Source organism: Cherax quadricarinatus, chromosome 62 (genome assembly GCF_038502225.1).
Source record: "Cherax quadricarinatus isolate ZL_2023a chromosome 62, ASM3850222v1, whole genome shotgun sequence".
Classification (NCBI taxonomy): domain Eukaryota; kingdom Metazoa; phylum Arthropoda; class Malacostraca; order Decapoda; family Parastacidae; genus Cherax; species Cherax quadricarinatus.
Genome location: NC_091353.1, coordinates 16,243,895 through 16,269,184, shown reverse-complemented (window position 1 = coordinate 16,269,184; position 25,290 = coordinate 16,243,895). Strand labels below are relative to the sequence as shown.

General features: G+C 45.7%; 1 protein-coding gene across 1 annotated transcript in view; it reads left to right on the top strand.

The window, feature by feature from the left end:
• Nucleotides 1-3,535: 3,535 nt before the first annotated feature.
• The window catches only part of LOC138854559 (uncharacterized), a 40,103-nt gene continuing 18,348 nt past the window's right edge, over nt 3,536-25,290 (top strand). The window contains exons 1-3 of the mRNA XM_070098514.1: nt 3,536-3,572; nt 15,971-16,138; nt 17,970-18,091. Coding sequence (XP_069954615.1) covers nt 3,536-3,572; nt 15,971-16,138; nt 17,970-18,091 — 327 coding nt within the window. The remainder of the gene's footprint in view (nt 3,573-15,970; nt 16,139-17,969; nt 18,092-25,290) is intronic.

The window sequence follows — 25,290 nt, the reverse complement described above, 5'->3', positions numbered from 1 at the left end:
CTCCCTGTGGTTGAAATCGCCCATTACCAGTAACTTTGCTTTGCTCGAGTGAGCTCTTCTTGCCACCTCAGCCAGTGTGTCCACCATCACCCTGTTGTTTTCTTCGTACTCCTCTCTTGGCCTCCTGCAGTTCTGTGGTGGGTTATACATCACTCCAATGACTACTTTATGTTCTCCGGACTGAATTGTACCTACAATGTAGTCTCTTTCTCCAATCATGTCCATGCCTTCCATTTCCTCAAATCCCCATCGGTGTTTTATGAGCAGTGCAACCCCTCCTCCCCCTCTACTCCTTCTATCTTTCCTCAGGATCTGATATCCTGTTGGGAAGATTGTGTCTGTTATTGTCTCAGCGAGTTTTGTTTCTGTGACTGCTATGATGTCTGGGGATTTTTCACTGATTCTTTCATTCCACTCCTCATGTTTATTCGTTATTCCATCCGCGTTTGTGTACCAAACCTTTAGTTTCTTTTCTATCATTGTGGTCATGCAAGAATATTGGGGTTGGGGGAGGGAGAGCCTTGGTGGGGGCCTATATGGGGCTGTGGTGTAGGTGGGGTTTGTGTTGATGAGGGTGGGGTCAGAATGCCCATAAGGGACAGCTGTTGGGGTGAGGTTTGTGATATGGGGGTTGGTGGTAGAGGGAACAGTGAGTGGGTTGTAGTATAGGTTGCTCAGTTGCGTTGGGAATGTCGTGGGTGGAGTCTTTTGGTGGGAGATTCTGTGGGGTGTGTTTGCCCTTCCTCCTGTGTCTGGGTCCTGCTCATTTTCATTGCTTCTCGTTCCTCCTTGCGTCTCTGTACCCTCTCTTTCAGTGTAGCCCTTTCGTCTTGTGTTCTGTCGCGGTCGAGGTATACTCTCTGGTACCCCTCTTTGTCCCTCAGTCTTGCTTTCTCTTGCAGAATCCTGGTTCGAACTGATTATTCCTTGAAAGTTACTCTGACAGGCCGTATCCTTCCACTCGCAAACCACCCAATTCTCTGAAAATTTGTCACCTGGGTCATATCGCCCTCACCTATTGTTTTCATGATGCCTTCATTTTTTTCTCCTCCTGTTTTATTTCTTCAAAGTTGTCCCCCTTGGCTTCTTGGAGCCCGTACACAAAAACTGACCTCGCCCTTTCCACCTCCCACTGAGTCTCCATCTGTGTCCTCTGAGGCATTTTATTTCCTTCCATTGACATGTTCTTGCTTTCAGTCCCTGTCATATCTGAAACTTCTATTCTCAGTGAACTGTGTTTCATGACCAGCTGTCCATTGCTACTGCAGTTGGCTGTTAGAATCTCTGCATACAGCATACCTTCATTGTCTTCGGACCTGTCATTTGATCTTAGTGTACTCCTCGTCTTTTCCCTGGCCCCACGTGGGTCTGATAGTTGTTGCTTACCGTTCCCTTGTCTGCGCCTGATGTCACATCTGAATTGTCATTTGTCTCTCTAATCTGTTTCAGGCTTTGCAGTTTCTCTTCAAAGCACTGTATCCTAGCTTCTGCTGCTAAGACCTGTACTTCCCACTTCCTGCACTCCTCAGCTATCCGCTCCTCCATTTTCTTACCAAGCTCTACTATCTTCCTTCCCCACTCTTCCTCCCTTTTTTCTAGCTCTAACTCCCAGTCTTTCATCCCTGGTTCGTCTACCAGATCTCTGGTTTTCCGTCCTCTAGAGCCACCCATTTTTTTTTTTTTTTTACCACAGACAGAAGGCTAGAGGAGGGAGAGGGTGTGAGGGGGAGAGAGAAAGGGTAGAAAGAGGGAGAGAGAGGAGAGGGAAAGGGTAGAAAGAGGGAGAGAGAGGAGAGAGTATGGGGGTGAGGGATAAGACCAAGGGTGAGAGAGAGAAATGTGAGGGGGGGAGAGAAAGGGTAGAGAGAGGGAGAGAGGGAGAGAGAGATAGAGAGAGAGAGAGAGAGAGAGAGAGAGAGAGAGAGAGAGAGAGAGAGAGAGAGAGAGATATAGAGAGAGAGAGAGAGAGAGAGAGAGAGAGAGAGAGAGAGAGAGAGAGAGAGAGAGAGAGAGAGAGACAGACAGACAGACAGACAGACAGACAGACAGACAGACAGAGAAAGGAGGGTGAGGGAGGCAGACAGAGAGAAATGCAGGAGGGGTAGAAATATAGAAAAAGGAGATGGAGAGAGAGAGAGAGAGAGAGAGAGAGAGAGAGAGAGAGAGAGAGAGAGAGAGAGAGAGAGAGAGAGAGAGAGAGAGAGAGAGAGACAGACAGAGAAAGGAGGGTGTGGGAAAAGGCATGAGAGAGAAATGAGAGAGAGATGAGAGGGAGGGGTAGATATATAGAAATAGGGAGATGGAGAGAGAAGCCTAGAGAGAGAGAGAGAGAGAGAGAGAGAGAGAGAGAGAGAGAGAGAGAGAGAGAGAGAGGAGAGAGTGAGAGAGAGAGAGGGAGAGAGAGAAAGAGAGAAAGAAAGAGAAATGTGGAGGGGGAGAGATAGGGAGATAGGGAGAAAGAGAGGGAGAAAGAGAGGTAGAGAGAGAGAGAGAGAGAGAGAGAGAGAGAGAGAGAGAGAGAGAGAGAGAGAGAGAGAGAGAGAGAGAGAGAGAGAGAGAGAGAGGGAGAAACAGAGACAGAGACAGAGAAAGGAGGGTGAGGGAAAAGGCAGAGAGAGAAATGAGGGGAGTATGGAAAAAGGGAGGGTAGGAAGTAGATAGAGAGCGAGAGAGAGAGAGAGAGAAGAGTAGAGAGAGAGAGAGAGAGAGAGATAGAGAGAGAGGAGAGAGAGAGAGAGTGAGAGAGAGAGAGGGAGAGAGTGAGAGAGTAGAGAGAGGAGAGAGAGGGAGAGAGAGAAAGAAGAGTAGGGGAAGGGGAGGGAAAAAAGCTATGAGAGAGAGAAATGCGAGGGAGGGGGAGAGAAAGATAGGAGGGAGTGAAGGCAAGAGCGGGGAGGGGAAAGGTCTGTGGGGAGGGAAAGGTGTGGGGGGGTGGGGGGGGGAGGGGCGCGGTCAAATTCCAAGGATCAGCTGTGTGAATGAGTGGGTGTGTACTCACCTAGTTGTGGTTTCAGGGGTCGAGACTCAGCTCCTGGCCCCGAGTGTGTATGTGTGTGCGTGCGTGTGTGTGTGAGCACGTCAGTTGTTTATATGTCCCAGAAATACATTTCACCTCTGTGTATCCGTAATACTAATAAGATACCATTAACACTGAGAGTAATTCTAATAATTATAATACTAGCGTATGTTAACGAGTCTTTCTTTCACCCAGTTATGTACTACCTTTTACTACATGTGTACCCAATACTTGCTTCTCAGATTGTACTGTCTTTGTGTCCTAAAACATTCTCTCTCGAAACTGTTGTCAGGGCTGTAGTCCCATTAGCCCCAACTTAATCCTCCTGCCTATTCCTTGCTCCTACAAATTTTATCTTCCTACTACTGCTAGGTGTTGTTGTGTGTATGATAATCGCTCTGGAGCAGGGTTTAGATAGCGAGTTACCAGTGACCGTAGGGCCGGCTCTACCACTCAGAACCTCCCGCCAACCACAAATAGGTGATTTGTACGTTCTCCTCAGAAGGGACGTCCATCCAGATGCCTGATGTACGATGCTCGCTGTACAATGCTCGCTGTACGATGACTCGTGCACCTCGCCCTTCCACCTCTGACTTCTTCAGCTATTCTTTTCTCGTTGCCCTTTTGAGTCCTCATTTACCACACTTATCCCTTGTATACTGCTACTTTTATAATTTACACTTCACTTTTGGTAAGTACACTTCTTATTTGTGATGACACCCAACCTGTTATGGCGGCCTACTTCCTCAGGCCTACTGCTGCCACCACCTCTGCTTATATATATTTATGTATAAGTATGTATATATATATATATATATATATCCCCTTTCTGGCTAGCTTGTTCACGTTGGCTGTGTGCTACATCACAGTTTCTCGTTAGCCAACCTCTCTTAATTCTATTTGATATTTTCTCTTTAGTCACTCGCTTTGTACTTTGTATATTTGTAACAGTGTGGCAACAAGTGCCAACTAGGCCTCAACGAACTGGCACTTTTGAAATTTTGTTGTATAATTTCAGGCTTTCTCTCGCCTTTACTTTATTTATTTTTGCTAATACATTGGTTATCACTTGTAGGGTTGTTCACTGACATTCTCACTAACACTGGTTGCTTCTAGCTGCTAAAACACGCCCTAAAAGCACTAAGATTCCCGGAGCCTGGCGCTTATGACCCACTACACTGTCTCCAACACTGTGTGTGTGTTTGTTTGTGTGTGTGTGTGTGTGTATGTGTGTGTATGTGTGTGTGTGTGTATGTGTTGTGTGTGTGTGTGTGTGTGTGTATGTGTGTGTGTGTGTGTGTGTTTGTGTGTTTATGTGTGTGTGTGTGTGTGTGTAGTGTGTATGTGTGTGTATGTGTGTGTGTGTGTGTGTGAATGTGTGTAGTGTGTGTGTGTGTGCTTGTGTGTGAGGGAGGGTGGGTTGGGGGGGGGGGGGTAGGTGGTGTGGTTGAAAGATCCGTCGTGTAGGCACAAATTTAGTCTCATTTATCTTTCCCAATTATGCTACTCTCTCCACTTATTGCCCTTTCTGGATTTACGTGTTAATTGTTGCTGGTTATTATCATTTTCCTTGTTCACATTGAGAGAGGACTTCCTAGCTTCCTAAGTATTCTTACTGCTAATAACTACCGGTAGTAACACTGCCTGTGTGCGTGTGTGTGTGTGTGTGAGTGTGTGTGTGTGTGTGTGTGTGTGTGTGTGTGTGTGTGTGTGTGTGTGTGTGTGTGTGTGTGTGTGTGTGTGTGTGTGTGTGTGTGTGTGTGTGTGTGTGTGTGTGTGTGTGTGTGTGTGTGTGTGAGAGTCTTGTGCGGTGTAATGACTGGCCGCAACTTCTTGTGACCTGACACAACCCTCCTGGGACCTGACCCTAGCACCGTCTTACAATGTTGCCCTTAAAAGCTTGTCCCACCTACCTTCTCACACTCGTCAACACTATATTCTCTATGTCTATGCTATTTCTATTCTAATTCTGGTAATAGCTTGCAGGAGTGAGTGACCAGTATCAAACAGTATGCAAGGCCAGCCAGGGCCGTCAACATGCAAACCACAACTAGGCGAATAAACTTGCGGTTGACAGTTGCCAGCTGCTGATGACGTAGTCGTACGTAGGCCTTAAATCCCTATTTTGGAGATCCTTCACCCGTGATGATTATAACCATATATTCTCGCTACATCCCGCTTCCTCACTTCACTCTTCACTGATGATAGTATACACTTCACATTATATACACTTCACTTTATATGTATAATGGCACACAACTTGTCGTGACGTCACTTCTTCAGTGTGTGTGTGTGTGTGTTGTGTGTGTGTGTGTGTGTGTGTGTGTGTGTGTGTACTCACCTATTTGTACTCACCTATTTGTGGTTGCAGGGGTCGAGTCCTAGCTCCTGGCCCCGCCTCTTCACCGGTTGCTACTAGGCCCTCTCTCTCCCCGCTCCATGAGCTTTATCAAACCTCGTCTTAAAACTGTGTATGGTTCCTGCCTCCACTACGTCATTTTCTAGGCTATTCCACTGCCTTACAACTCTATGACTGAAGAAATACTTCCTACTATCTCTCTGACTCATTTGTGTCTTCAACTTCCAATTGTGGCCTCTTGTTTCTGTGTCCCCTCCCTGGAACATCCTGTCTTTGTCCACCTTGTCTATTCCACGCAGTATTTTATATGTCGTTATCATGTCTCCCCTGACCCTCCTGTCCTCCAGTGTGGTCAGGCCGATTTCCCTTAATCTTTCTTCATAGGACATTCCCCTTAGCTCTGGAACTAACCTTGTCGCAAACCTTTGTACTTTCTCTAGTTTCTTGACGTGCTTTATCAAGTGCGGGTTCCAAACAGGTGCTGCATACTCCAGTATGGGCCTGACATACACGGTGTACAGTGTCTTGAATGATTCCTTACTAAGGTATCGGAATGCTGTTCTCAGGTTTGCCAGGCGCCCATATGCTGCAGCAGTTATCTGATTGATGTGTGCTTCCGGAGACATGCTCGGTGTTATACTCACCCCAAGATCTTTCTCCTTGAGTGAGGTTTGCAGTCTTTGGCCACCTAGCCTATACTCTGTCTGTGGTCTTCTGTGCCCCTCCCCCATCTTCATGACTTTGCATTTGGCAGGATTAAATTCGAGAAGCCATTTGCTGGACCAGGTGTCCAGTCTGTCCAGGTCTCTTTGAAGTCCTGCCTGGTCCTCATCAGATTTAATTCTCCTCATTAACTTCACATCATCTGCAAACAGGGACACTTCTGAGTCTAACCCTTCCGTCATGTCGTTCACATATACCAAAAATAGCACTGGTCCTAGGACCGACCCCTGTGGGACCCCGCTCGTCACAGGTGCCCACTGTGATACATCATTACGTACCATGACTCGTTGTTGCCTCCCTGTCAGGTATTCTCTGATCCATTGCAGTGCCCTTCCTGTTATATGCGCCTGATGCTCTAGCTTCTGCACTAATCTCTTGTGAGGAACTGTGTCAAAGGCCTTCTTGCAGTCCAAGAAGATGCAATCAACCCACCCCTCTCTCTCTTGTCTTACTTCTGTTATTTTATCATAAAACTCCAGAAGGTTTGTGACACAGGATTTGCCTTCCGTGAATCCGTGCTGGTTGGCATTTATACTCCTGTTCCGTTCCAGGTGCTCCACCACTCTCCTCCTGATAATCTTCTCCATAATTTTGCATACTATACACGTCAATGACACAGGTCTATAGTTTAGTGCCTCTTTTCTGTCTCCTTTTTTAAAAATGGGAACTACATTTGCCGTCTTCCATACCTCAGGTAGTTGCCCAGTTTCCAGGGATGTGTTGAAGATTGTGGTAAGTGGCACGCACAACATATCTGCTCCCTCTCTAAGGACCCACGGGGAGATGTTGTCTGGTCCCATTGCCTTTGAGGTATCGATGTCCCTTAGCAGTTTCTTCACCTCCTCCTCATCTGTATGTATGTCGTCCAACACTTGTTGGTGTATTCCTTGCTGGTGTCCCCATCTGGTCTGTCCCCCCAGAGTCCTTCCTGTCTCTACTGTAAATACTTCCTTAAATCTCGTGTTGAGCTCCTCACATACCTCTTGATCGTTTCTTGTGAGTTCTCCACCTTCTTTCCTCAGCCTTATCACCTGGTCCTTGACTGTTGTCTTCCTCCTAATGTGGCTATACAGCAGTTTCGGGTCAGATTTGACTTTCGATGCTATGTCGTTTTCATACTGTCGCTGGGCCTCCCTCCTTATCTGTGCATACTCGTTTCTGGCTCTTCTACTAATCTCCTTGTTTTCCTGGGTCCTATGCCTCCTGTACCTTTTCCATTCTCTGTTGCACTTAGTTTTTGCCTCCCTACACCTTCGGGTAAACCAAGGACTCGTTTTGGTCTTCCTATTATTTCCGTTTCCCTTGGGAACAAAACTTTCCTCTGCCTCCTTGCACTTTGTTGCCACATATTCCATCATCTCGTTTACTGATTTTCCTACCATTTCTCTGTCCCACTGAACCTCCTGCAGGAAGTTTCTCATACCTGTGTAGTCCCCCCTTTTATAGTTTGGCCTGTCCCCTTCAGTTCCTGTTACCTTCTCCACTTGTAACTCTACTATATAGTCAAAACTCAGAACCACATGATCGCTAGCTCCAAGGGGCCTCTCATAAGTGATGTCCTCAATGTCTGAACTGCTCAGGGTGAACACAAGATCCAGTCTTGCTGGCTCATCCTCCCCTCTCTCTCTGGTTGTGTCCCTGACATGTTGATGCATGAGGTTTTCAAGTACCACATCCATCATCTTGGCTCTCCATGTTTCGGGACCCCCATGTGGCTCCAGGTTTTCCCAGTCGATCTCCCTGTGGTTGAAATCGCCCATTACCAGTAACTTTGCTCTGCTCGAGTGAGCTCTTCTTGCCACCTCAGCCAGTGTGTCCACCATCACCCTGTTGTTTTCTTCGTACTCCTCTCTTGGCCTCCTGCAGTTCTGTGGTGGGTTATACATCACTCCAATGACTACTTTATGTTCTCCGGACTGAATTGTACCTACAATGTAGTCTCTTTCTCCAATCATGTCCATGCCTTCCATTTCCTCAAATCCCCATCGGTGTTTTATGAGCAGTGCAACCCCTCCTCCCCCTCTACTCCTTCTATCTTTCCTCAGGATCTGATATCCTGTTGGGAAGATTGTGTCTGTTATTGTCTCAGCGAGTTTTGTTTCTGTGACTGCTATGATGTCTGGGGATTTTTCACTGATTCTTTCATTCCACTCCTCATGTTTATTCATTATTCCATCCGCGTTTGTGTACCAAACCTTTAGTTTCTTTTCTATCATTGTGGTCATGCAAGAATATTGGGGTTGGGGGAGCGAGAGCCTTGGTGGGGGCCTATATGGGGCTGTGGTGTAGGTGGGGTTTGTGTTGATGGGGGTGGGGTCAGAATGCCCATAAGGGACAGCTGTTGGGGTGAGGTTTGTGATATGGGGATTGGTGGCAGAGGGAACAGTGAGTGGGTTGTAGTATAGGTTGCTCAGTTGCGTTGGGAATGTCGCGGGTGGAGTCTTTTGGTGGGAGATTCTGTGGGGTGTGTTTGCCCTTCCTCCTGTGTCTGGGTCCTGCTCATTTTCATTGCTTCTCGTTCCTCCTTGCGTCTCTGTACCCTCTCTTTCAGTGTAGTCCTTTCTTCTTGTGTTCTGTCGCGGTCGAGGTATACTCTCTGGTACCCCTCTTTGTCCCTCAGTCTTGCTTTCTCTTGCAGAATCCTGGTTCGAACTGATTCTTCCTTGAAAGTTACTCTGACAGGCCGTATCCTTCCACTCGCAAACCACCCAATTCTCTGAAAATTTGTCACCTGGGTCATATTGCCCTCCCCTATTGTTTTCATGATGCCTTCAATCATTTTTTTCTCCTCCTGTTTTATTTCTTCAAAGTTGGCCCCCTTGGCTTCTTGGAGCCCGTACACAAAAACTGACCTCGCCCTTTCCTCCTCCCACTGAGTCTCCATCTGCGTCCTCTGAGGCATTTTATTTCCTTCCATTGACATGTTCTTGCCTTCAGTCCCTGTCATATCTGAAACTTCTATTCTCAGTGGACTGTCTTTCCTGACCAGCTGTCCCTTGCTACTGCAGTTGGCTGTTAGAATCTCTGCATATAGCATACCTTCATTGTCTTCGGACCTGTCGTTTGATCTTAGTGTGCTCGTCGTCTTTTCCCTGGCCCCACGTGGGTCTGATAGGGCCTTCATGTTCGGCATGTCTCCGTTGTTGCTTACCATCCCCTTGTCTGCGCCTGACTTTGAATTTCCTGATGTCACACCTGAATTGTCATTTGTCTCTCTAATCTGTTTCAGGCTTTGCAGTTTCTCTTCTAAGCACTGTATCCTAGCTTCTGCTGCTAAGACCTGTACTTCCCACTTCCTGCACTCTTCAGCTATCCGCTCCTCCATTTTCTTACCAAGCTCTACTATCTTCCTTCCCCACTCTTCCTCCCTTTTTTGGAGCTCTAGCTCCCAGTCTTTCCTCCCTGGTTCGTCCACCAGATCTCTGGGTTTCCGTCCTCTAAGGCCACCCATTTTTTTTGTTTTTTTTTTTTTTTTTTTTTTTTTTTTTTTTTTTTTTTTTTTTTTTTTTTACTTTTTATTACCACAGACAGAAGGCTAGAGGAGGGAGAGGGTGTGGGGGAGAGAGAGAGAGGGTAGAAAGAGGGAGAGAGAGGAGAGAGAAAGGGTAGAAAGAGGGAGAGAGAGGAGAGAGTATGGGGGTGAGGGATAAGACCAAGGGGGAGGGAGAGAAATGTGAGGGGGGAGAGAAAGGGTAGAGAGAGGGAGAAAGAGAGGGAGAGGGAGAGGGAGAGAAAGAGAGAGAGAGGGAGAAAGGAGGGAAGAAGGCTATGAGAGAGAGAAACGCGAGGGAGGGAAAAGGTAAGAGGTCTGTGGGGGAGGCAGTCAAATTCCAAGGATCAGCTGTGTGTACTCACCTAGTTGTGGTTTCGGGGTCGAGACCCAGCTCCTGGCCCCGAGTGTGTATGTGTGTGCGCGCGTGTGTGTGTGTGTGAGCACGTCAGTTGTTTATATGTCCCAGAAATACAATTCACTTCTGTGTATCCGTAATACTAATGAGATACCACTAACCCTGAGAGTAGTTCTAATAATTATAATACTAGCGTGTGTTAACAAGTCATTCTTTCACCCAGTTATGTACTACCTTTTACTACATGTGTAGAGGAGGGAGAGGGTGTGGGGGAGAGAGAGAAAGGGTAGAAAGAGGGAGAGAGAGGAGAGAGAAAGGGTAGAAAGAGGGAGAGAGAGGAGAGAGTATGGGGGTGAGGGATAAGACCAAGGGGGAGAGAGAGAAATGTGAGGGGGAGAGAAAGGGTAGAGAGAGGGAGAAAGAGAGGGAGAGGGAGAGAAAGAGAGAGAGAGAGAGAAAGGAGGGAAAGAGGGTACTGAGAGGGAGAAACGCGAGGGAGGGGAAAGGTAAGAGGTCTGTGGGGGAGGCGGTCAAATTCCAAGGATCAGCTGTGTGTACTCACCTAGTTGTGGTTTCAGGGGTCGAGACCCAGCTCCTGGCCCCGAGTGTGTATGTGTGTGCGCGCGTGTGTGTGTGTGTGAGCACGTCAGTTGTTTATATGTCCCAGAAATACAATTCACTTCTGTGTATCCGTAATACTAATGAGATACCATTAACACTGAAAGTAGTTCTAATAATTATAATACTAGCGTGTGTTAACAAGTCATTCTTTCACCTAGTTATGTACTACCTTTTACTACATGTGTACCCAGTACTTGCTTCTCAGATTGTACTGTCTTTGTGTCCTAGACCATTATCTCTCGAAACTGTTGTCAGAGCTGTAGTCCCATTAGCCACGACTTAATCCTCCTGCTTAATCCTTACTCCTACAAAGTTTATCTTCCTACTACTGCTAGGTGTTGTGTGTATGATAATCGCTCTGGAGCAGGGTTTAGATATCGAGTTACCAGTGACCGCTGGGCCGGCTCTATCACTCAGACTTCCCGCCAACCACAAAACAGGTGATTTGTACGTTACTGGTCAGAGGGGACGTCCATCCAGATGCCTGATGTACGATGCTCGCTGTACGATGCTTGCTGTACGATGACTCGTGCACCTCGCCCTTCCGCCGCTGGCTTCTTCGCTATTCTTATCTCGTTGCCCTTTTGAGTCCTCATTTACCACACTTATCACTTGTATACTGCTACTTTTATAATTTACACTTCACTTTGGGTAAGTACACTACTTATTTGTGATGACACCCAGCCTGTTATGGCGGCGCTACTCCCTCAGGCCTACTGCTGCCACCACCTCTGCTTATATATATTTATGTATATGTATGTATATATATATATATCCCCTTTCTGGCTAGCTTGTTCACTCTGTGTGCTACATCACATTTTGTCGTTAGCCACCCTCTCTTAATTCTATTTGGTCTTTTCTCTTTAGTCACTCGATTTGTACTTTGTATATGTGTAACAATGTGGCAACAGGTGCCAACTAGGCCTCAACGACTGGCGCTTTGAAATTTTGTTGTATAATTTCAGGCTTTCTCTCGCCTTCACTTTATTTATGTTTGCTAATACACTGGTTATCACTTTATGCCTCTCTTAATTCTCTTTGGTCTTTTCTCTTTAGTCACTCGATTTGTACTTTGTATATGTGTAACAATGTGGCAACAGGTGCCAACTAGGCCTCAACGACTGGCGCTTTGAAATTTTGTTGTATAATTTCAGGCTTTCTCTCGCCTTCACTTTATTTATGTTTGCTAATACACTGGTTATCACTTTATGCCTCTCTTAATTCTATTTGGTCTTTTCTCTTTAGTCACTCGATTTGTACTTTGTATATGTGTAACAATGTGGCAACAGGTGCCATCTAGGCCTCAATGACTGGCGCTTTGAAATTTTGTTGTATAATTTCAGGCTTTCTCTCGCCTTCACTTTATTTATGTTTGCTAATACACTGGTTATCACATGTAGGGTTGTTCACTGACGTTGTCACTAACACTGGTTGCTTCTAGCTGCTAAAACACGCCCTAAAAGCACTAAGATTCTCGGAGCCTGGCGCTTGTGACCCACTACACTGTGTGTGTGTGTGTGTGTTTGTGTGTGTGTGTGTGTGTGTGTGTGTGTGTGTGTGTGGGGTGTGGGTGTGTTTGTGTTCCTTGTGTGTATGCATATATTAGTACGCTCGTGTGCACATGTCCGTGCGTGCTCCCTCGTGTGTGTGCGCGCGCGCTAGTGTGGGCGTATGATCCACTTAATATTTGTATTTATAACTCATTACAATTGTGACCAGGTGTGGACGTATCAGTGGTTCATTACTTTGTAATTTGTTCATGACTGTAACCATGTATAGGAGTGAAGCTGATTCATTACCTCTGTAACTTGCCATGATTGTGACCAGATCTACCTGGAGTTCATTACCTTTGTAACTAGTTCAGCTATCATAACTTTGGGGTCCAGTCACTGGACCCATTATGTACCTTTGTAATCTTTTGACTACCGCCCACAGGATGGGTATGGGGTGCATAATAAAGATATTAAACTAAAGTGTGTGAGTGTGTGTGTGTGTGTGTGAGTGTGTGTGTGTGTGTGTGTGTGCGTGTGTGTGTGTGTGTGTGTGTGTGTGTGTGTGTGTGGTGTGTGTGACTCAACAATCAATATTTGCACCAATAACTCATTACAGTTGTGACCGGGTGTGGAAGTGTGAATTGCTCATTACTCTATAATTTGTTCATGATTGTAGCCATGTATAAACGTAAGTAACCATTCTACAGAATTCATTACCTTTGTAACTTGTGAGCTCATTACCTTTGTACCTAGTTCAGCTATCAAAACTTTGGGGGCCCAGTCCCTGGACCCATTACGTACCTCTGTAATCTGTAAATACCTTTGTAACTTGTCATGATTGTGACCAGACTTACCTGGAGTTCATTACCTTTGTAAATTGTGAGTTCATTACCTTTGTAAATTGTGAGTTCATTACCTTTGTAAATTGTGAGTTCATTACCTTTGTAAATTGTGAGTTCATTACCTCTGTAACTTGCTCAGCTATCAAAACTTTGGAGTCCAGTCCCTGGACCAATTATGTACCTCTGTAATCTTTTGACTACCGCCCACAGGATGGGTATGGGGTGCATAATAAACATATTAAACTAACTAGTTCCGGTGGTCAACGCCCCTGCAGTGGATCAAGACCTAATCAACCAGGCTGTTACTGCTGGCCGCACGTAGTCCAATGTACGTACCACAGCCTGGCTGATTGGGTACTGACCTTGGGCATCTCTCCAGCTCCTTCTTGAAGGCATCCAGGGGTCTATTTGTAATTCCCTTTATGTTGATATGTCACAGCTGACTCAACTGGTCCACTGAAATATTCAGGGATTTTACAAATAAAATTAAATTAAATCTGAATATCTAAACAAATTTTCGAGGTATAAAAAATAATCAGCATGGTTATTACACTCAGGGTCATACAGTGCCTGGCAGAAGGAGAGATATTCATGTGTGTGTGTGTGTGTGTGTGTGTGTGTGTGTGTGTGTGTGTGTGTGTGTGTGTGTGTGTGTGTGTGTGTGTGTGTGTGTGTGTGTCCATCTCCAATTCCTTGCATCAAGGATCCTTCAACAACATGGTGTATCGAAGTGGAAAGACTGAATTGGTTTTGGGATGTGTAGGCACCACTTTGCCATATTTATTAAGGAAACTGAGAAATTAGTTTCCTTGTGATAACCTGTGAAGGCTTCTTGACTGGTTTCACATCTTTAACGTGTATATTTAAGTGCACTGGAGAGTCATGCCGCACTTTGTACTATCCATTTAGCATACACTGAGGTAGAGAGGACTGGCTTTATGGGATACAAAGATATGTTTCTCGCAGCTACCTTCGTAGTCTTCAATGCTGTTGGTAGTATATCATTTGTCTCAAGTGTCAGCTACTATTTTCTCGCTATAACCTAGTTTACGCCCTCAGCTTCGTGGAGCTTACCATACCTATCCTTAAAACTATGTATGGAGTGTACCTGCTACGACTCCTGATGCAGATCCTTGTACTTGGTGGAAGAATCGGACACAGGTGCAACACTTGAGTATCTTTATTGCTGAAACGTTTCCCCTACACAACAGGCTTTATGGAAAATTTATAAGGTGTTATCTGTATGAATCTCAACATTACATTCATACAAGTAATCTCATTGGGAGGCTACAACCATATATTGTTTACAGTCGTCACTCCGTGTAGGCGTGTGAGAAAATTTAAAAGCCACCCCTGGTCGCTGCAGGTGGCCCCTTCGATAACCCACACAAATCTTACCCATATCTATCCTAGACCAGTATAGAAGTGGATAACACCCACAAGTACGGCGCCACTAGTTAGTTGTGGACTGTATGGATTATATTAAACTGACTGAAGGAAAAGGTGGGGTGGGTTACACACATACATCCATCAGGGAAAACACTTGTATAATACCACCACTTACCAGGTTTTCTCTGGTGGTCACTTGATGCAGCTGAATCACCCACAACACCTATCATATTATAACATACCTAAGTGTCCAGTATCAGTCTGCTATAACTAGAAATGGTACTTAACTGTGGGTGAGGAGGTCGCATTCCTTGTCTGTCTTATTTCCTCCTCAGATCCCGACATCCTGCCAACTGAAACGGATCTTCTTCCAACAGGATGAAGTATCCGCTGGTTTGTCCCGATTTAGGAGCCGTGACTCCATAAAAACTCCGTGTCCCTCGCACACTCACGTGTTCACTCGGAGAATGGCGACTCATTTCACTTCACATATTCTCTTAACTTAGTGTTATTATCACCAATTACCTCACAGTTCACAGTACGACTTAATGTCCCATTAATTTTACACACGTCAGAAGTCGATACATTAAGGTTTGAGACCGATGAGAGATGATTAAATCACGGGTATTTTCCCCTGAACACTCTTCATGGCGTCGCGCTATTTCCCCCAGGCGTCTACCATTATTCCCTAATTTTACCACTTTATTACAGTGGTCCCGTAAATTACGTTCCCTCACTCTTCACCAGGAACAGTTACAACACTTCCTACTACGAAGTGAGGCCTATATTAATCCTTAGGCCGCCGTGGACGCCAATTTCCTGGTCCCATTTTCTCCCAGCCTGTTAACTCCCATTCAAAACACTCCCGTGTCTCCCCTCTCTCCATCGGCGCATGCGCAGCTTCTCTATTGGTTCTCTTCAAAATACACTTCAGACCAACAATAATGCATTAATCATGTATATTTACATTAAAAAAATATACAATAGATTTCTGGGAAATTATTTACCACAGGCTTCTTCAGTCGAATAGTGGAAACAGTAGAAGTAGTTCTGAGGATATCAGTCCATCAACCTTGGTAAGAAGAGATTAATCTCTCCAACCTCGAGGGTGATGGAGTAATCTTGTCTCAAAACTATTTCCACAGTCTTTGGGACTAGTACCAAACTTGCACACGAAAATCACTCACTACGAAAGCAAAAGACTTGGCAGACGATGCACCATCCCCCCAATGAAAAGCAGGGGTGTCACTAGCACGTTAAGAGACCATACAATAAGTGTCAGGGGCCCGAGACTGTTCAACTGCCTCCCAGCACACATAAGGGGGATTACCAACAGACCCCTGGCAGTCTTCAAGCTGGCACTGGACAAGCAACTAAAGTCAGTTCCTGATCAGCCGGGCTGTGGCTCGTACGTTGGTTTGCGTGCAGCCAGCAGCAACAGCCTGGTTGATCAGGCGCTGATCCACCAGGAGGCCTGGTCACAGACCGGGCCGCGGGGGCGTTGACCCCCGAAACTCTCTCCAGGTAAACTCCAGGTAATTCTATTCCCCTGTACTCGACTGAAGAAGTCTGTTTACAGGCGGAACGTGTCCCCAATAAACATCCCCAAGTGTTGAACCTATATCTTACTTTTCAACTTGTAATCTGCTGATAATATAACCTTGTTCTCGGTGTCACAGACTTCAGGTACTGGGAAGATGCGAGTGACGAGTACCACCCGATGATGGGGTCCTTACTGCCTCTCTGGAGGTTCCGTCCACACACACACTACCCCCGCAGCCTCGCCCTCACTGACGTCTCCTGGAGTCCAGTTCATCCAGACATCTTTGCTGCCGCCTACACCACCGGTCAGTATTTCCTTTTTTCTTCTACATCTTTTTCCTCTTGTGCTACTAATTAAATTCAAGAGGAAACGCTGAACTCGCAGGAAGTCATAGCGCATGCTGAATGGGATGTATTATCAGTTTGATCCGAGGAAGAGGGAGTAGTTCCAATTCACTGGATCAAACGCCCTCCCCAGCATCAAGACACCATTTCTTTTACTTTTCTTATTGTTTTTCTCACCCTAGTTCACGTAGGTAGTTAAATTGTTCTTTTACCACAGATTCCACGAGCTTAGATCATATAACAATGATGGCTGCCAAAACGCCAAGTGTAAATTTACGAAAAATATATTTATTTTTATAGTAGTAGCGACTAGTGAAGAAGCGGGGCCAGGAGCTATGAATCCACCCCTGGAACCACAATTAGGTGAATACACCAGTTTAAACATGTGTGAGGGAGAGAATGTTGGTCTAGTGTGTGTGTGTGTGTGTGTGTGTGTGTGTGTGTGTTAGTTACCATTTTGTCCTAGGCACATGTCGATTAGACACTAGGCCTGTTGTGTGTGTGTAGGTGTGTAGGTGTGTAGGTGTGTAGGTGTGTGTGTGTGTGTGTGTGTGTGTGTGTGTGTGTGTGTGTGTGTGTGTGTGTGTTGTGTGTGTGTGTGTGTACTCACCTATTTGTGGTTGCAGGGGTCGATTCATAGCTCCTGGCCCCACCTCTTCGCTGATTGCTGCTAGGTCCTCTCTCTCCCTGCTCCATGAGCTTTATCATACCTCGCCTTAAAACTATGTATGGTTCCCGCCTCCACTACTTCACTTTCTAGGCTATTCCATGGCCTGACTACTCTATGACTGAAGAAATACTTCCTAACATCCCTTTGATTCATCTGAGTCTTCAACTTCCAATTGTGACCTCTTGTGTCTGTGTCCCATCTCTGGAACTTCCCGTCTTTGTCCACCTTGTCTATTCCGCGCAGTATTTTATATGTCGTTATCATGTCTCCCCTGACCCTACTGGCCTCCAGTGTCGTCAGGCCGATTTCCCTCAACCTTTTTTCGTAGGACAATCCCCGTAGCTCTGGGACTAGTCTTGTTGCAAACCTTTGCACTTTCTCTAATTTCATGACGTATGTGTGTGTGTGTGTGTGTGTGTGTGTGTGTGTGTATGTGTGTATGTGTATGTGTGTGTGTGTGTGTGTGTGTGTATGTGTGTGTGTGTGTATATGTGTGTATGTGTGTGTGTATGTGTGTGTGTATGTGAGTGTATGTACTCACCTAGTTGAGGTTGCGGGGGTCGAGTCCGAGCTCCTGGCCCCGAGTGTGTGTGTGTGTGTGTGTGTGTGTGTGTGTGTGTGTGTGTGTGTGTGTGTGTGTGTGTGTGTGTACTACTCACCTATTTGTGGTTGCAGGAGTCGAGTCATAGCTCCTGGTCCTGTGTGTGCTCACCTATTTGTGGTTGCAGGGGTTGATCCATAGGTCCTGGCCCCGCCTCTTCACTGATCGCTACTGGATCCTCTCTCTCTGCTCCATGAGCTTTATCATACTTCGTCTTAAAACTATATAAGGTTCCTGCCTCCACTATGTCACTTGCCAGACTATTCCACTTTCTGACAACTCTATGCCAAAGAAATACTTCCTAACATCTCTTTGACTCATCCGAGTCCTCAACTTCCAATTGTGACCCCTTGTTTCTGTGTCCCATCTCTGGAACATCCTGTCTCTGTCCACCTTGTAAAATCAATTCCTCGTGTATGTGTGTGTGTAAGTGTTCTCACTGTACACAGGAGGTATGTGTGAATGTACTGGTCTATTGTGTGTACACACTATGCTAAAGGTGTATTAACTGCGTACGCAGGAGGTGTGTATGACGGAGAGAATGCTGGTCTAGTGTGTGTGTACACACTGAAGAACCCAGCCACGCCAGACAGAGTCTTCCAGGTGCCTAGCGGTGTCAACACATTACACTTCCATCCTCAGGTAACCTACATTCTTTCAAGTTTTTCTTAACTTGCTCAGTAACTATTTCTTACACGCTTAACTTAAGTCTGGGTCTCTTAATTTAATTACTTGCGCACTAATTTAATTACTTAACCAGTCTCTTAATATCATGTTTATTCCCTCCCTATAATCTACCTTGTCCATAATTACTATCACATTTGCTTTGTCTATTTCGTAAGGTGAAGTCCAGGATCTTTCATTAATTTATGGTATAACTTAACAAATCTTTGAGGACAAATGTGTTGCAGAAGCCTGAGCAAAGCTCCGACTTCTGCAACACGAAAGCAGACAAAGCAAATGCGACAGTAATTATGAACAGGGTAGATTATAGGAAAAAAAAAACATTATAAAACGGGAACTGAGGTGTCCCTTAATTACTTGTGCACTAACTTATTGACTTGCATACTTATTTAGTTCCTTGCTTCTTTGATCACTTATTTTTCTATAAATGCTGATTTAATAACTTCCTTATGAAGTGTGTGTGTGTGCGTGCGTGCGCGTGCTTGCCTGTCGCATATCTTGCCCGTGTTTTGTGTTCCGTTTGTGTCAATCCCTTATAAAGAACAAGAATGAAGGAACATTGCAGCAGGCCTATTTTCCCATGTTAGGAAGGCCCAATTTGCCCTCACCTACTCATGTATCGGTCCAACCTATATTTAAAGCTACTCACAGTTGTTGCCTAAGTGATGCTACCTGGCAGTTTGTTCCACTCATCTACGACTCTTGCCAAACCAGTACCTCCCTATATCTTTTCTAAATCTAAATTTCTCCAACCTGAATCCATTGCTGCAAGTCTTGTTCTGGTTAGATATTTTCAACGCTCTGTTGATATCCCCTTTATTTATTCGTTTTATATTTGAAATTTTCAATCAGTTTCCCCTAATATTACGCCATTCCAAAGAGTGCAAGTTCAGTGCCTATTTTCGTACGAGAGGTTTTTCATACATGGAATCAACTTCGTCACTTTTCTCTGTATATTTTCTAGCACATTTATGTCCATTCTGTAATATGGAGACCAAAACTGAGCAAAGATTTATGAATATGTATAAAGCTGAGGTGTAACACAGGACTTCTATTATTTATACTTCTTAATATGAAGCCAACATTTCAATATATTAGTTTTATTGCAAACATTAATGCACTATTCTCTTGTCTTTAAAGTTTTGCTAACCAGAACTTCTAGATCTTTTTCACATTCACTTTGACTAAGATAATAATAATAATAATAATAATAATAATAATAATAATAATAATAATAATAATAATAATAATAATAATAATAATAATAATAATATCTTCATTTACTACCAGTACATGTACAAGGTATACAGGGCCTAACTGACATTAATGACATACTACTATATAGAAAGCCCCTTGTTATTACCTGGAGTTTACCTGGAGTTTACCTGGAGAGGGTTTTGGGGGTCAACGCCCCCACGGCCCGGTCTGAGACCAGGCCTCATGGATCAGGGTCAACCAGGCTGTTACTGCTGGCCGCACGCAAGCTGACGTACGAACCACAACCCGGTTGGTAAGATACTGACTATAGGTGCCTGTCCAGTGCCTTCTTGAAGACAGTCAGGGGTCTATTGGTAATCCCCCTTATGTATGCTGGGAGGCAATTAAACAGTCTTGGGCACAGGATACTTATTGTGTTGTCTCAGTGTACTCGTGGCGCCCCTGCTTTTCATCGGGGGAATGTTGCATCTCCTGCCGAGTCTTTTGCTTTCATATGGAGTGATTTTCGTGTGCAGGTTTGGTACCAATCCCTCCAGTACCTTCCAAGTGTATATTATCATGTATCTCTCTCGCCTGCGTTCGAGGGAATACAGATCAAGGACCTTCAACCGTTCCCAGTAGTTTAGGTGCCTTATCGTACTTATGTGTGCCTTGAAAGTTCTTTGTACACTCTCCAGGTCTGCAATGTCGCCAGCCTTGAAGGGGGCCATTAGTGCACAGCAGTATTCCAGCCTAGAGAGCACAAGCGATTTGAAGAGACTCATCATGAGCTTGGCATCCCTAGTTTTGAAGGTTCTCATTATCCATCCTATCATTTTCCTAGTGGATGAGGTGGATACATTGTTGTGGTCTTTGAAGGCGAGATCCTCTGACATTATCACTCCCAGGTTCTTCACATTACTTTTCCGCTCTATTGTATGGTTATAATTTGTGGTATACCCTGACACATTTTTAATTTCATGTTTTCCATATGTGAGTAGTTGAACTTCATATTGTTTTGAGTGGCCCATTCGAAGATTTAGTTAGGTCCGCTTGGAGTCTCGCAGTGTCTTCGATGGAGGTCACTGCCATGGTGATCCGGGTGTCATCCACAAAGGAAGACACTGAGCTATGGCTTACATCTCTGTCTATGTCAGAAATGAGGATGAGGAATAGAATAGGAGCGAGTACTGTGCCTTGTGGAACAGAGTTTTTTACCGAGGCTGCCAGGGACTTTACTCTGTTTACTATTACTCTTTGTGTTCTATTTGTCAGGAAGTTATAGATCCATCTAGCAACTTTTCCCGTTATTCCTTTACCCCGCATTTTGTGTGCTATTACACCATGGTCATACTTGTCGAAAGCTTTTGCAAAGTCTGTGTATAGTACATCTGTATTTTGTTTATCCTCTACAGCATCCAGGACCTTGTCATAGTGGTCCACTAGCTGGGACAGGCAGGAGCGACGTGCTTTAAACCCGTGTTGTCCTGGGTTGTGTAACTGATGATTATCTAGGTAGGTAGCGATCTTGCTTCTTAGAACCCTCTCAAAGATTTTATGATATGGGATGTTAGTGCTATCGGTCTGTAGTTCTTTACAATTGCTTTACTGACACCTTTGTGGAGTGGGGCAATGTCTGTTGTTTTTAGTGTGTGTGGGATGACCCCTGTGTCCATGCTCCCTCTCCATAAAATGCTGAAGGCACACGATAGGGACCTCTTGCAGTTCTTGATGAACACGGAGTTCCATGAGTCTGGGTCTGGGGCAGAGTGCATGGGCATGTCATTAATTGCCTCATCAAAATCTTGTGGAGTTAGAATAATATCCGAGAGTTTTGGGATGACCAGATTTTGGGTTTCGCTCATAAAGAATTCATTTGGATTGTCGACCCTTAGAGTGGGCAGTGGATCGCTGAACACTGAGTCATACTGGGACTTCAGTATCTCACTCATTTCTTGGCTATCATATCTGTATGTCCCATCCCGCCTAAGCAATGGTCCAATACAGGATGTTGTTTTTCCCTTAGATTTGGCATAAGAGAAGAAGTATTTTGTTTTGTTTTTCAATTTCCTTTATGGCTTTTAATTCTTCCTGTGATTCTTGTCTCCTATAAGAGTCCTTCAGCTTAAGTTCAATATTTGCAATTTCATTGACTAGTGCTTCCCTTCGTATTTCAGATATATTGACCCCACTCAGCAGCTCTGTGACTCTTCGCCTTCGTCTTTATAGGGAATGTCTCTCTCTTTCTAGTTCACATCTTCTCTTTCTTTTTCTTAATGAAATGTGTCTTGAGCAGATCTCAAGAACCACAGAATTCATTTTTTCAAGGCAGATGTTCGGGTCCATATTGTTTAGGATATCTTCCCAGCTGGTTACATTTAGGACATGGTTTACTTGGTCCCATTGTATGTTTTTGTTATTAAAATTGAATTTCGTGAAGAGACCTTCATGACTGCTCACATTTTGCTGGTCTGAAGCCCTGTGCATACATGTCTGTACCTCTATTATGTTGTGATCTGAGTGAATTGTCTTTGATACAGATATATTAGGTATCAGATCATCATTGTTAGTGAAGATGAGGTTCAGCGTATTTTCTATTCTTGTAGGCTCTACTATTTGCTGGTTTAAGGTGAATTTGTTGCAGAGATTTAGTTGTTTGTGTGTGTGTGAATTTTCATCTGAGCTGCCTCCCAGGGTGATCTCTGCTAAAACATTGTTTGCTATACTCCTCCATTTTAGGTGTCTCTGGTTGAAATCTCCTAGTGGTAAGATGTTTGGGGCAGGACGCAGGAGTTGGAAGATTTTCCAGAAAGTGGTCAATTTTCTCAAGCTGCTCCTGGAATTGTTGGGAAGTTGCATCTGGAGGCTTGTATACTACCACAATGACAAGGTTTTGGCTTTCGATCTTTACCCCCAAAACTTCAACTACATCATTTGAGGTGTTTAGTAGTTCTGTGCAAATGAGCGACTCTGTGACACACAGGCCAACATCCCTTGTTGCCTGTTTAGTCTGTCGCATCGGAATAGGTTATAACCTGGGATCCATATTTCGTTGCCATAATGATCCTTTATGCGGGTCTCTGTGAATGCTGCAAACATTGCATTTGACTCGGTGAGCAGTTCCTTGATGTAAGGAATTTTGTTGTTTTTTGACGGCTTTCGACCCTGTATGTTTGTATTGGTGGAATTTAGGGAGGTTTTATTTGCTGACTCTAATATTTGTTGTTCTAGGGTAGACGCCAATGTCCGTGCCTCTGCTCCAGAAGTGCAGCGCTGTATAATAGCCCTTGTGGCTTAACGCTTCTTTCTGATTATAATAATAATAATAATGCTCCTGATGTGTTTTCAGGTGGTGTAAGACTATTTCATTTCCTGCCAGTCTTTTTTCCCTTCTGGTCCTAAAAAACCTCTGTCCCTGAAGAGGTTGTGGCTCCTCTCTTTTGTTTCCCATAGTCTGGCTGGTCTGTGTCTTCTAGTCCCCTTTAGATGATGCGCCTGGCAGTTTGCATTGTAGCATTTTTTTCATGGATAGATGAGTGACACATTTCTGGGTGAAATTAGCTGCAAGAAGGGAAGTTGCACTCTCCTGTTATGTGGGTGCGGCATTTTTTGGGATGGTCAAAGGTGCATGTCCCACCTGTTTTACCAGATACACCGTGCCTGCAGATACCCAAGGCATAGTATTTACATAGATTGTACTTCTGTTTGCTAGGATTTATTGTAGCTGATTTCACTGCTGGTGCATATATTTTTCCTGTTTCCTCAATATCTTTTACTCCTGTATGGACATCGGTGCTTCCACCAGGTTTTGCTGGTAGTGCGTCGACACTATTCCCTGAGGCATCATCCCATTTTGATCTATCTCAAGCAGTATCTCTATTTTGAACCTCTGTGGACTGAATAAGATTGTCTTCAGTGTCCTTCAGGACAACACTAGTACCCTCACGAGCTCTATCTTCTAAGACATCACTAGGATCCTTTGGAGCACTTTCCTTCAGGACAACACTAGCACCCTTAGCACTGTCCTCCAGGACAACACTAGCACCCTCAGCACTGTCCTCCAGGACAGCACTAGCACCCTCAGGAGCACTTTCCTCCAGGACAACACTAGCATCCTCAGCACTGTCCTCCAGGACAACACTAGCACCCTCAGCACTGTCCTCCAGAACAGCACTAGCACCCTCAGGAGCACTTTCCTCCAGGATAGCACTAGCACCCTCAGCACTGTCCTCCAGGACAGCACGAGCCCCCTCAGGAGCACTTTCCTCCAGGACAACACTAGCACCCTCAGCACTGTTCTCCAGGACAGCACTAGCACCCTCAGCACTGTCCTCCAGGACAGCACTAGCCCCCTCAGGAGCACTTTCCTCCTGGACAACACTAGCACTCTCAGCACTGTCCTCCAGGACAACACTAGCACCCTCAAGACTGTCCTCCAGGACAGCACTAGCCCCCTCAGGAGCACTTTCCTCCAGAACAACACTAGCACTCTCAGCACTGTCCTCCAGAACAACACTAGCACCCTCAGCACTGTCCTCCAGGACAACACTAGCACCTTCAGCACTGTCCTCCTGGACAACACTAGCACCCTCAGCACTGTCCTCCAGAACAACACTAGCACCCTCAGCACTGTCCTCCAGGACAACACTAGCACCTTCAGCACTGTCCTCCTGGACAACACTAGCACCCTCAGCACTGTCCTCCAGGACAACACTAGCCCCTTCAGGAGCACTTTCCTCCAGGACAGCACTAGTACCCTCAGGCCTGTCCTCAAGGACAACACTAGCACCCTCAGCACTGTCCTCCAGGACAACACTAGCACCCTCAGCACTGTCCTCCAGGACAGCACTAGCCCCCTCTGGAGCACTTTCCTCCAGGACAACACTAGCACCCTCAGCACTGTTCTCCAGGACAGCACTAGCCCCCTCAGTACCGTCCTCCAGGACAACACTAGCACCCTCAGCACTGTCCTCCAGGACAGCACTATGACCCTCAGCACTGTTCTCCAGGACAACACTAGCACCCTCAGCACTGTCCTCCAGGACAGCACTAACACGCTCAGCACTGTTCTCCAGGACAGCACTATGACCCTCAGCACTGTCCTCCAGGACAACACTAGCACCCTCAGCACTGTCCTCCAGGACAACACTAGCCCCCTCAGGAGCACTTTCCTCCAGGACAGCACTAGCACCCTCAGCACTGTCCTCCAGGACAACACTATAGCACCCTCAGCACTGTCCTCCACGACAGCACTAGCCCCCTCAGGAGGACTTTCCTCCAGGACAACACTAGCACCCTCAGCACTGTTCTCCAGGACAGCACTAGCCCCCTCAGTACTGTCCTCCAAGACAACACTAGCACCCTGAGCACTGTCCTCCAGGACAGCACTAGCACCCTCAGCACTGTTCTCCAGGACAACACTAGCACCCTCAGCACTGTCCTCCAGGACAGGACTACCATGCTCAGCACTGTTCTCCAGGACAGCACTAGCACCCTCAGCACTGTCCTCCAGGACAACACTAGCACGCTCAGCACTGTTCTCCAGGACAGCACTAGCACCCTCAGTACTGTCCTCCAGGACAACACTAGCACCCTCAGTACTATCCTCCAGGACAACGCTAGCACCCTCAGCACTGTTCTCCAGGACAGCACTAGCACCCTCAGCACTGTCCTCCAGGACAGCACAAGCACCCTTAGCACTATCCTCCAGGATAGCACTATCCTCCAGGACAGCACTAGCACCCTCAGTACTATCCTTCAGGGCAACACTAGCACCCTCAGCAAGATCCTCCAGGACAACACTAGCACCCTCAGCACTGTCCTCCAGGACAACACTAGCACCCTCAATACTGTCCTCCAGGACAACACTAGCACCCTCAGCACTGTCCTCCAGGACAGCACTAGCACCCTCAGCACTGTCCTCCAGGACAACACTAGCACCCTCAGCACTGTCCTCCAGG